The sequence below is a fragment of the Coffea eugenioides genome, chromosome 6 (genome assembly GCF_003713205.1).
Source record: "Coffea eugenioides isolate CCC68of chromosome 6, Ceug_1.0, whole genome shotgun sequence".
Lineage (NCBI taxonomy): Eukaryota > Viridiplantae > Streptophyta > Magnoliopsida > Gentianales > Rubiaceae > Coffea > Coffea eugenioides.
This window is the reverse complement of record NC_040040.1, coordinates 889,229-903,038: the sequence shown is the minus strand read 5'-3', so window position 1 is coordinate 903,038 and position 13,810 is coordinate 889,229. Positions and strand designations below refer to the sequence as shown.

General features: G+C 34.8%; 1 protein-coding gene across 1 annotated transcript; it reads right to left on the bottom strand.

The window, feature by feature from the left end:
• Positions 1 to 9,277: 9,277 nt before the first annotated feature.
• LOC113776197 (E3 ubiquitin-protein ligase PUB24-like) lies at positions 9,278 to 10,690 on the bottom strand. The gene has a single exon (XM_027321305.1). The coding sequence runs from the start codon at positions 10,627 to 10,629 to the stop codon at positions 9,388 to 9,390; it is 1,242 nt and encodes a 413-aa protein (XP_027177106.1). The 5' UTR covers positions 10,630 to 10,690; the 3' UTR covers positions 9,278 to 9,387.
• Positions 10,691 to 13,810: the final 3,120 nt, after the last annotated feature.

Sequence of the window (13,810 nt, the reverse complement as noted above, 5' to 3'; positions counted from 1 at the left end):
AGGATGGTTGGTTCCGCCACCGGTATTGGCTATTGCGGCCACATGCATTTGTTTTGAAGTCTTGGAAAGACGGCTAGGCCCTAGCTAATGAGTAATGGCGCTGGACAGATGCATATCCTCTTCAAAATTGACTACGTAATTGCTCAACTCAGATACACGCTGGCCGCTGACCCACTGCTGCTAGCTCAATCTGCATTGTCGACACGCCGTCCATTCACCAGTAAACTAGTACTACCACTGCAAATTATGGCACGTGCACAATTCCATGATGGTAAACACCACGTGCCAATTACTTTTTCTTATTCTCCAACACAAATTTGCAGGAAAAGAATGGAAAGTTGTTTCACGATTCATGCCCTTAAACGCAAACTGACGTATGTTACAGTCAGACTCAGGGGTGTTCATATGTCGGAAAAAGCCAAAAAATCGGCCGAACCAATCTAAGTTGAATTTCAAAATTCGATGATTTGGACTTCAGTAAGATCAATTTATATCCAAGCTTTTATATTTGGTGAAACAGTTTTGGAATGAATTCTAAAATTGAATTCTCGAATTTCCTATTATTGGCCGAATTCCAAAAGGATTCTCACGTACATGATGTGTTTAATTGAAAATTTTACAGAATTAATAGTCATCTGGCCGAAATCCAGTTACCAAAATCCAGACTTCCAATTAGAAGTTTGGACCTTTCGAATATTGACTTTGGACGGAAAAAAACCAATTTTTTTTTTACTGAATTTCCGATTTTTGGCCGATGAATATCCCTAGCTACAGTGATATGTCTTCGACTTTACCATAATTAACAATATTTTTCTCTAGGTTACTGAATTTACAAAACCGATTTCAGTTGTTTTTTTTTTTTTTTACTTTTCTGGTTTAATTAACAATATTCATTTCTTTTCTAAACTCCCAAATAATATCAAATCTTTTCCTCTTTTAGTTTTATCTTCTCTTCTTTTATATTATACACTTTATCCTTTTCTTTTTCTTGTTGGCCTTTCGACCTAAAATAATCAAGTAGGTTTATAAAATACAACTCAATTTTAGTTTAATAAACAAAATTAAAAAGATACTCGCGTCAATATCACATTAAAAGATGTAATATTTTATCATGTATGTAACTTGGTATGTTTAAGGATGATGATCGAGTACGAATTTAGCAACAACTGATAAGTACAATAGGGCTAAGGTGCGTAATAGTGACGCTTTTTTTAAGACGACCCTAAACATAAACCAAACTTTGTGTGAAAAGTTAAATAAATAATAACGTTAGGATTCTAAAACTATTATATGTATGGGGACTGATTTGAGTATGAGTTCGATTTCTCCTCCAGAAGTCAACCCCGCTAACCGACGGCACGTTTCGGCGCCCGTCATTAGTGACAATTTCTCGATTATCAAATTATTAACGATATATTGAACATGAAATTGTCAGTTGCAGCGTAGAATCAAAATGCAAGCACACTATCTATATCTATATCTATATGTATTCAGGAAGGGATTTTTAGCAGAAACCCTCTCAATGCCTTCTAAACTTGTCATACTTTTTTCTAGATTTTTGTATTTATTTTAATACATAAAAAAGTAGTGGGTTATAACCTACTTTATCACCAATCAATATTCCCACTATCCCACTATCACCTTATCACCAATCAATGTTTCCACTATCTCACTCCCACTATCTTAACTCATATTTTTGTATTTATTTTAATACATAAAAAAGTAGTGGGTTATAACCCACCTTATCACCAATCAATATTCCCACTATCCCACTATCACCTTATCACCAATCAATATTCCCACTATCTCACTCCCACTATCCCACTATCTTAACTCATCCTACAATTACTCCTACAATTACTCTTACAAATTCTTCTTTTACTGATCGACTTAATTAACTTATCGAGTTAATTCCCTCACCATCTCTCTCAGTTTCTTATTTGTTTTGGGTTCTCTATTGATTTTGTAAATGTATTGATTTTGTTTCTTTTGTGAGCAGTAGTGGAAGATATTATGTGCAGAGACTCCAGCAGAAATCAACCTTCTTGCGGCCGGCTTAATTTTCCAGGTCAGTCCCCTCTGCCTTTTAAGTATGTTTTGCTTTTGCTTTGTTTTTTGTCATGAATGATATTGCATTGATTTTCTGATCATCCATTATTTCTGAAAATTTTTTACAAAATCTTATGAACGGTTGTTTGCTTATTGTTACACTGTAAAGCAAAGATAAAAAGGTATTGCTTGCTTATATAATTGCGGATGGTATAGGTTCATGATTGAGGGTTCTACTATTTCTAACATAAATTGTATATTATAAAAATTTATTTGTTTGTATTACTGAAATTTTTTTAATTATTTTTTATTGCACATTTATCACATAAAATAGGTGTTACGATAGTTATTTTCATAATTTTATTCCAAAAATGATCGTGCATGAAATAAAAAAAAGATTTTTTGATAATTAAAAAAAATAATTAAAAATGGTTTATAATTGGAGAAAAACAATTCAGATACTACTAATAACTAAGGCACTATACGCCCATTATTAAAATTGGATTAATTTTTAATTTCGTCAGAAATCCTTTTGGCAAAATTGCATTCTAGCCTTTCTTTTCTTTATCAACAATGACAATTACAACTACGTGATTCATCTATCTAGCAACAGCACAATTCAACTCATGGAATAAATAGTTCATTGCTTAAAGTACTTAAACGAAAGGTTAGAGCCAAGTCCTACTTAACACCTGCAAGTAATATATTACAATTAGAAAAAAGAAAATGATTCAAGAGGAGCAAAAAACTCACCAAGCCCCTGACATATGTGCAATCGTCAAGGCACTTTTGAGCATTTAAAACTGCATTCCTTAGTTCAGGTAACCACTTCTCTGTAATTGTTTTCATTTGATTACAATGCAATTCTATTAAATTCTATTGATGCTATTTCTATATTAATTATTGTATTTTTTTGGTTAACAGTTCTCATACAATGTATCACTATTTACACATAAAATAAATACATAAACTATTGATTTTTAATTTAATATATATTTTATTTCTAGATCAAAGAAATGAAAAATCTAACTGTCCTCAAGATCGCCAGGCATCCACATCACCAATGATTTTGCGTGATCATGGTAAATATACAGTTTCTTATATCGTCATACTCATCTTACATACACATTTTTTGGCTGCACTATCTTGCTAAATCAACTATAGATACAATACAATACAATTGTATTGCAATTGTTCGATTACAATACAATTGTATTACATTCTATTGATGCTATTTATAGACAACTTAGCAATTTTATAGATTAGCAATTTATTTTATTTTATAGATTACCAATTACTACATGTACCAAAATATTTTTATATAGGGATTACTTCATTAACTATGGGTGCTAATAACAATTCAATTGGTGCGTATTTTTCATTTGATTACAACACAATTGTATTAAATTCTATTGATGCTATTCTATATTAACTATTGTATTTTTTTGTTAACAATTCTCATACAATGATAAAAAAAATTCTCATACAACCGAAAAAAGACGGTTCTTGAATGATATATACATTCTATTATATTTCAAACTATTGTTAAACAGATATTATATTTTAATTTTATTGGTAAAATTTTTTCGCCTTTATTTGTTCACCATTTTATTTTTTTTCCAATAATGTCAGCACCGTGCATAGCACGGGTATTCCCACTAGTTATTTTAGTAATTGGGTATGGTTTCCCAAAGAGAAGTACTCACGATATCTGAAAATGAGCCCTCATTTTTGTTGAATTTATGAAAAGCCCCAAATCTTCCCTTAACATTGTTCCCCCCAAAATCATCTCCTTTCCCCAGTCCTCCATGAGACTAGGGGTGGCAATTTCTGACACGACCCGAAAACACGACACGAACCTAACACGAAATTAATGGGTTTGGGTTGAAGTTTTGGGGGTTCAGGTCAGAATCGGGTCGAACCCGATGAACCCGAAAAGAAAACAGGTCGATTTCGGGTCAACCCGTGGTGACCTGATATGACCCGTTTATAAATTAAAAATGATTTAATAAATATAAAAATTATTTTATCTAACTAAACTAAATCATTCTTTTTTTTCAAAGGCATTAATTACTTAATCCTAAATGAATTTATTTACCTTGTATGAAGTTAGAATTATTATATTTGGACAAATAATATAATTCGTTTTAATTTATTTTATATTTGATTTGGGATAAAACACTTTTACGGTGTTTAATTTATTTTGGATTTGATTTGAAATTATTTATTTAAATTTTTATTACTTGATGATGTAATTAATTTTGTGAGAAATTGATTTTATTAGAATTTACAGTGATAAATTAATAAATTAAAATTAATTTTCGGGTCATTTCGGGTCGACCCGCCAACCCAAAATTTTCGGGTTCGTGTCAGATATACTGACCCGTCACGGGTTGACGGGTCGGGTTCGGGTCAACACATTTTTTGGCGGGTTGGGTCAAGACCCGAATTGCCACCCCTACATGAGACGGATAATTTGAGCTTTTCAGATTCTGGCAGACTTGGTTTTTTTGGGCTGATAGCTGTTGTCGTCCGAAAATATGAAAGAATTAAATGAATTAATAATTCTCAATCACCAAAATCTTCAAAACATAAAGTTGGTCAATATTTTATACTCTCGAGGTGTTTTCATTGCTAATTTTTAGACACTTGCAGTAGAATTTACGAATATTTCAGGTGATGAAGGGTATTAAAAGGAAGGGTTTGTCTACCGACTACCTAATATGCACTTGTTAGAATATATTTCAAGTAATTCATCAATTATATGACATCTATAACTGTGGTTTAGCGTCTATTCCAGTCTTCCTTTCCCTACTTGCAAGTATAAATAATTTAATCAAAGTCAAATCCCATTCTCTTGAAATTTGGTTAATTTTTTATTCTATTTGAATTTTGTGTTCAATTTTGACTAAATATTGAAGTTTAATCTATTGACTAAATATTGAAGTTTAATCTATTGAAGTTTGTATCAAATTGAACTTAAGTAACTTATTTGTTTGATTAAATATTTTAATAAACAAATCATTCTGACTTTTTTATTAAAAAATAATAATAATACTGGGGTTGTAACTTAAAATTTTAATAAAAATTAAAATATATGCCAGAGTAGATTGTTTTTATATATTTTGTTAATGTAAACAATTGACACTTTTGACATTAATATTGACATTTCCTTTTCTTCTTCTTCTTCTTCTTGTGAAAAACGAAAAGGAAAAAAGTAATGTACGATGGTGCAGTAGGTCTGGCTTCATGGCGGTTGACTTACAAGATTGGGCTTACTGAGAAATAATATTGCAATATTGGACTTGGTGTCTCAATTGGACCGGACTCACCATTCAACTGGTCTACGCCTTCTTTATAAAGAACTGGTCTACAATTGAATTTTAAAAAATTTACTTTTGGGAATTGGAATTCTGAAGGCATGTCCAAGTTTATTTACAAATGGCAAGGACAATAAATATATCAAATGAGGACACGATTCTAGGGTCCCAAAATTGTGAAAGTGACTAAAAAGTAAAAACTGGGGAAGACAAGATTTTATGTGTCAAGGTTCTGAATCCATTATTAATAAAAAATGAAACCTCCTTGTTACAAGTATCGAATTTTAAAGTGCCAATTTGCAGATGCTGACTCCATTTCCAATATTCGCGAGTGTAAGCACGCCTAGCCATTCTATCACCAGCCGCTTCAACCTAATATGTCGACCCTCGTGGTAAGGTGTAGCATAATTGGAGCTCCTATAAAGCAAATTGATGTTTAACCTACTCTATTTTTAACCGCCTTGATTTTAGAGAATTAAACTGGCTATACAACCATGCAAATTGCAAAGTTGGAGTATGGTTTCCTGGAAAGTAGCAACAGGCTAATTTGATCACTTGGGATGTTCAATGCCACTTTTCCTGTGACAACTCAGCGTTACTTTTATATTTATGTTAAGTGTCTCGTTTATTTAATTTGCTATGTGTTGTTTATTTAAGTTTTTTTTTTACCGTAACGTGATAATTGGGATTGATATTAAGTTCGATACCAAATAGTAACTCAAAAGATTCCAACTGAATTTAACCATTACTAACCATAGCGTAAGCTAGAGAGGGATATACATTCAGCTGCACTATTGGCTCAAAAGCATTACTATTAAGTTGCTGTTCTTGTTTGATTATTTTACCTCTATCTTAGATTTTGAGAAAATTTTTGAATAATTACTTTTTTTTTCATTTTGAAAAGTTTTATTCTTACAAGTAACAGTTTTCAAAAGAGCGGAAAAAAACCCTAATGAATTGAGCAAGGGTTTTTTTTTTTGGACAAAAAAAGCCAAAAATAAAGGTTGATTTGATATAAATGTGTCCTCGATCTCTCCATTTAAAAGCAATTGGTTGTTAGCTAACCAGCAAGGACTCAAGGAATCGAATTTCAGCTCAAGTTTGTCGTCATTACCAATCGATTTAGTGTCCTCAGTAAAGTTCTACGAGAACTTGCCAAAGGTGGAAGTGAGATAAATTAGCATGACTAACAGTTGATTGAGAGCAAAGAGATTTAAAAGGGTATAAGTAAGATTTCATTCTTTGCTTAATTGGAGTAAAAACAAAAGATTGCCGATTAACAACATCTCTAATATGGGTAGCTTCTCGCGAACCTGCAAAAAGATGCAGCTCTAGTGCATGAGCTCATTTAAACTTCCGGTTGAAGTAGAGTTATTCCCAGCTGTAAGTAACTCTGAGGAGCCAATGCTATTAAATTTGGACGGGATAATGATTCGGTTAAACTATTGGATCAGCGATCAACTGATCGGATCGATCGGATAGTTCTCAAAAATTCACTAACGTCAGCATGATGTTATAATTATTTTATATTTTATAACTTTCAAAAATATTAAAATTAAATTATTGGTTATATTTGGCCAATCATGAAAAATGTTTTAAAAATATTAGACTTGCAATCAAATATACATCTAATGATTATATATAAAAATGTAAGTTCAAGGTTAAAATATGTCAATTCTCCAAAATTACTTGAAAAGAGGCTCCGTTTGGATTAGTTGTTTTTTGAGATATTTTTGAAATATTTTACTGTAGTAGTGTTTGTGAAAAACTTTTATTATAGATTTTTTTGGTGATTTTTTGGAGGGATTTTTGAAATATATTTTGAGGTACTTTTTAAAATTAAAATAATTTTAAGATACTTTTTAAAAATTAAACTACCACCCATAACTAGGGGTGGCAATTCCTGACACGACCCGAAAACACGACACGAACCTAACACGAAATTAATGGGTTTGGGTTGAGGTTTTGGGAGTTCGGGTCAGAATCGGGTCGAACCCGATGAACCCGAAAAAAAAAACAGGTCAATTTCGGGTCAACCCGTGGTGACCTGATATGACCCGATGTGACCCGTTTATGAATTAAAACTAATTTAATAAACATAAAAATTATTTTATCTAACTAAACTAAATCATTCTTTTTTTCCAAAGGCATTAATTACTTGATCCTAAATGAATTTATTTAACTTGTGTGAAGTTAAAATTATTATATTTGGACAAATAATATATTATGTTATTTTTTACTTTTATGTTGTTTTAATTTATTTTATATTTGGTTTGGGATAAAACACTTTTATGGTGTTTAATTTATTTTAGATTTGGTTTGAAATTATTTATTTAAATTTTTATTACTTGATGATGTAATTAATTTTGTGAAAAATTGATTTTATTAGAAATTACAGTGATAAATTAATAAATTAAAATTAAGTTTCGGGTCATTTCGGGTCGACCCGCCAACCCGAAATTTTCGGGTTCGTGTCAGGTACCCTGACCCGTTTCGGGTTGGCGGGTCGGGTTCGGGTCAACAGGTTCTTTGTTATACTTAGGCCTCAACCCGACCCGCCAACCCGAACCCGACCCGTTTGCCACCCCTACCCATAACCACCACCAACACTACCCCCACCCCCACCCACCATCGCCACCACCCCTCCCTCCTCCTCCTCCTCCTCTCATTCCCTCTTTCTCCTCCCTGCTACCCATCGGCCCTCCCTCTCCCCCTTGATCTGGTCATAGCCAAATTGCGACCAAAAGATTGCGACCTTCTAGGGTTGGAGGGCAAGGAAAGGAGAGGAGGAAGAGGGAAGGGGAAGAAAGGGAGGAAGGGGGGAGAAAGAAGGATGGAGGGGGTGGTGGCATTGGTTGGTGGGGATAAGGGAGGGGTAAGTGGCAATTGTGGGTAGGGATGGGGAGGGGTAGTGGCGGTAATGGGTGGGGATGGTAGCGATGGTGGTGGATGGTGGTGATAGCTAGGTAGAAAATGTTATAGAATTTATTTTAAAATTTTTTTTTTGTGTATACTTGTGAGTTATTTTTGATATATTATATGGGTAAGATATTTTTTAAATTATTTTTGTTTGTATATTACTGTAACATTGTATTTGAAAAACTTGTTTTTGAAAAATAGGTCAATCCAAACAGAGCTTAAATTAAAACAAATTAATGCAAATTAGAATCACTGATACTAAATTAATGAGATTATAGGAATGAAAACATCTTGATTTAGAGATCATTTAGAAAAACAAGTGATTTTGATATTTACACTAAATAGGTGACATTTTCTTATTTCGATTAATAAATGAAAGTGTTAAAATTTAGGTAAGCCAAATTATGTTTGGGAAAAAAAAAAGAAAAATTTGAGAATCGAATCAATCAATCGAATTCGGTCACTAATTTAGCTGGTTTTTAATGATTTTGACTGATTTTTGACCAAAACGATTTTATACTACAAACTAATTCGAAAAGAAAATCGGTTCATGATTAGACCCGTCGATCCATCCGGATCTAACAAGACTGTGAGTAGCATATCCACTACGGGAGAATCACCTGCCAGCTAGCTATAACTAAAGATCCATGATCATGAGACCCCAAAACCAATTGCTTCGGAGATGTTCCACCGTTAACGCTTGACTGTTCAAGCTTTCAGTTACCCATTTCGATGCCCCTCCGCCACCCCCCTCCCCTTTCACCACCCATAAAACCCCAACCCCAACCCAAAAAAAAATTCAGTAGTGTATATTATTGCTCGTGCTGAATTTTTCGGCTATATTGTGGAGGATAAAAACTTGGAGGAAACAAAATACTATCAAGCAAAGAATTGATACTTTTCAAGGCTTGCTCTAACTACAACTTGTACAGTTCACTGTTTCAGTCAAACAAGCCATGTAGTGTAGTACTCTACAATTTTATTTTTTTTTGGGGTAATATGATGTATACATATGTTGCGTGCTTGATTCAATATACTCATTAACTTAATATATTCTTGTCTGGTATACTTAACAACTTAAAGATGTAACTAATGTGAATTACAAAGTTAATCGACTTATCTTGTCACTGGTGAGGTTAGGAACATCTATGCAAGGAGAGTCCTTCCACACATTAGAGTGGGTTCTTAGGATCTCTCTTGCCTTATCCTTGAGGTGCGATTCACAATCGGCTTGAATCACCATGCACAGCTTTGCTACAGCTCCAACTCTCAACATCTCCTGAACTACCCCAACGGTACCCGAGAATTTTGAAATCAACGAGAGAATGAGCATGGCTCGGCTGTCCGCTGCCGGCGAAACCTTGAGAATCCTCTTTGTCACTATGGCCACACCCGCAGCGTGGCTGAGAAACTGTGCTCTCCCATCCGCGCACGAACACAGGTGATATAATATTCCAAAAATAAGCTCAGTGGTTTTCTTTTCTGCTGAACTAAACTCGAGCTCGATTAATTCAGACACTGCTCCGGCTTCCACCATCATTATGCGGTTTCTTCCCGACGGACAAGAGTCCAACATGACTTGCAGAGCAGCATTAATTCCTTGTTGAGAGTTGCTTTCCTTTATGTAGCGTATAATTCTATTGAAAAAATCCGGCTTTAGCCTCCCCAAAGTAGATGAATTTGCCGTTTGAACCAACATTTTGAGCGCAGATATTGCATGCGTTTTGATGGTCAAAGAGTGATCCAAATGATCAAGATCACAAACTAAGACCCACGTAAGTGCATCGATGATTTCATCATTTTCGATCAGGACTAACTTTGCTTGATTCAGTGAAGAGCGTATAAGGAAGAAAATACTAAGAGCTTCAGCTAAACCTGTTGTTACTTCTTTTCGGTGGCATGCCACGACAAAAGATGTGACGGGTTTAGTTACCCCAGCTTCCACCATTTGCTTTCTATTGCTTTCGTTCTCCCTTGCCAGTGCTTCAAGTTTCTGCAGCGCCTCCAGTTGTGAGTTTGGAAGCCAAAGGCCTCTGATGAGGTTGGCGAAATGAAACTTGCTCATAGGAGGCTTCGGGGTGGGGACCTGATCCATATCAGGGGCGGAGTTGGCAGTGCACCAGGCCCGAATCAAGCGGCGGAGGGTGTTGTTTGGGGTTAATTCGGAGTCTCTGGGCAAAGGCTGCTTGCTGACCGGGCATGTGGCGTTGTGCCTCTTCAACAACCATTGCTCAATGCTTTCCCGATCATAGGTGATCCCGGTTACGGCTGTCACCGGATCTTTCATTATGTGAAGTGAAATTGGACAGATGAAGTACTCTGGGATTTCAACGTCATCCATCAATGATTCCTTACACCAAATACACGAGTGATCAAGTGTTTTCCAGTTCTCTAGTGGTCAAGAAACTAGACTATATATATATGTGTGTGTGTCTACATATAATAGTAGTCGTAGTAGGAAATAATCTGATCAAGACAAATTTAGCGGTGCAGACGTTCATGTGGCATGTAATACTAGGCTACGTACTGATGCAGAAGAAGAATACAGAGAAAGAGGAGGAAGACTAAGAAATAGTCTCAAAAATGGTAGGGGTGTGGAACGAATGTGGATGGATAAAATAAGGTTTTCTTTTCCCCTTAAAATTTCGGTGGTAAGAGAATGCGGCTAATTTATTAACATATATTTATTTGCGTGTAAGATGAGGTGAGACTGAGAGTGAGTGCAAGTATTATTCAAGAGAGCAATGAGAATTTCTGGATGCGGTCGAAGAGTGGACTAATACTACTAAAGGAGGCAGGTCGTCTCTGGAGCACACTAGTACTCCCCAGTCCCTACCACGCTCTTTTATCTTAACAAAAAATCTGGTAGGTCGTCTATTCTCACGGGGGGCATCCTCCGGTCAAAGTCCTCTATTCTCGAATTTTTAGCCAAATGGAGTAATGAAGGACTAGGACTTTCCATCCTAAACTGCTATTGGCTGATGTTCAACAGTCAACAACACACTCCATACCATACATCTATCTCTTCAATTCGTAAGATAACTACTGTTGTATGTTATTCTTCTGCCAATAATATTAATGTGTACATAGTACACGCATTAACCTTTATGCATTTGGGACCCTAATAATTGGTGCTTTGTTATGTATTGAAAAGACTTAAACTCCTTTGCCAAACAGGCAGCGAACTAGGCCTGACTAGTTACACATACAGTTAGGCTCCAACGTTCCAAGGATATAATCGTTGAATCTTCTGTGTCTTTCTGATCCAGTTCTGATCATCTTTCCAATGACTAGAGTAAGATCATTAAATTGTGTTTTAGAGAGTACGTAGTAGCAAGTAAGTAGAGCAAGGGAACCTTTTCTTAATTCACCACAAAAAAAAATGAACTGATGTATATTGATTAGTGGTGGGCTTTTCTTGTTTTTCTTGTGTCATCATTGAAGTTTGTAGACAAAGAAAAAGATCCCATCTCTTCCTTGAGAATTCAGTCACGTAAAGATTAACTGTCCCTGGACACCCTCCTATATTTGAATGGCGGCCTTTGGGAGTTTAAGTGATCTTCCCAATCTTTCTGTCGATTTCTTTGAATTCTAGACTCGTTCAATTCTGCATCCATCTGTTCTCGTAACTTGGTCACATGAGTTCGCTATTTACTATACAACCGAGGAAAGCCCTCTCATTGTCTTAATAAAGCACTCTAATCTCAGCTTTGGTCTGGGTATTCTACATCACAAAGTATTAGAAAAAAAAAAAACAGAGAATTACTTCGGCCTTTCTGATCGTTTAATTTTATTTAGCCCAGTACAGGGGGGGGGGGGGGGGAAATAGAAGAGGGAGGTTAAAAACAGAGAGAAAAAATATTCATGTGTGGGTCTTCTGTCCTCCAGCAGCCGATCGAGTTTCTTGACTTCTAACCGTTTTTTTTTTTTTTTTCCCTCTCTACTGTTCTCTATCCTCACCCCTTTCACCAATGCGTAATGAAGCAATTAATGAGAAAGACTAATAGCTGTATCGCCCAGCTTCCCTGCTTCTTAAATCTCATTCCTCTTCTGTTTAAAAATAAGGATAATTGTACAGGAAAATTATTACTTTTACTGCTAATGAAAGTAGTTGAGATCGATATTGCTCATCTGGACGAAATATTATGTCCTGTTTGGGCTTCTAAAACACCGTTAATTATTTTCTCCAGAAAGCCAAAGGTACCCCTTCGAACTCCAAAAATGGGATTCTATACATAATCTAAATCCATATATAAAACCAGAAGGATATTTGGAATTTGAAAACGAGTAAATTTCTATCTGTATTAGCGCCCATATGATTTGATATTTAAAAATCTAAGTTTGGGCGAGGGGGATTCGTAGCAAGTGATAGTCCAAGTTTTGGACAAAAAAAAAAAGGGATTCGTATGAAAATGCAAAAGCAGAACCAGTTAAGAAGGAAATGATTTTGCATGGCCATGGCGTGTATCATAGTCCAATCAGTAGAAAATCTTAGGCCACATTAATGATTTAATTTTGTCCGTCCTTAAGCCAGTCAAATATCCAAGTCAACGGTCCAAGTGAATTGCTTGACGTTCACAGTGGTATCATTTTTCAAATTTTCACAGTTCTTGAAAGGTCGCGGCGGTATCAAGCTACGAATAACAATCTCTCATAGCTGAAAATTTTTCAGTTCTTGAAAAGTCTAATTTTTCCAATTTCAGGGCAGGAACGATTCCAGTGAAAATATTTTTTTCAGCAAGTGAGATGTGAACGGAACAATCTGTTGATATTAAGATTGATATCTCATAGCTGAAATTTTAATTGGGTCGGGGTCACCTGCGTTTATTTTAAGTTGTGAAATTTGCTTCTAATTTTTTTTAAACACATCGTATGTGTGTGTGTATATATATATATATATATATATATATATTGAAATATAATCTTGTATCTGAAAACTCAGATACCGTGTTAGCACGAACAATTATGCAGTGCAAAATAATTAATTTTGTAGACCAATCACAAGATATTGCGTTAGCACGAAAAATATAATTATTTTTTTTTTTTTGATAGTTGTGACTAGATTGGTAGGCCAAACTCAAGAATAACAACAAAGGCAACCAAGAAACACGAGTGGGCTGGTACGGGAGGCAATCAAGCCTTTAATCAATCACATAGTCCAAACTGCAAACTTGCGGATGCTCTCCCCAACAATATTACAATTCCAAATAAAACACAATCCAAACAAACCTAATTAGGTTTGTTTGGATTGTGTTTTAATTGGGGAAATATTCCCGGACTTCAAATCCTTAAATATGCCAATAAAATTATAAAATCTATTTCAAATTTCATACCTGAATACAGTCCAACTTTATTTTTCTAAACTAACTTTCATATGAATTCTAATTTAGCTATCGAATAATAAATTCAATTATAAAACTACTACTAAATTTCTAAATAACTTGATTTAGTTGTTCCAACATATTGAGAGGATCCAAACTGCCTTCAAACGGGCCGAGTAGTATTTCCATTTAATGAATGAA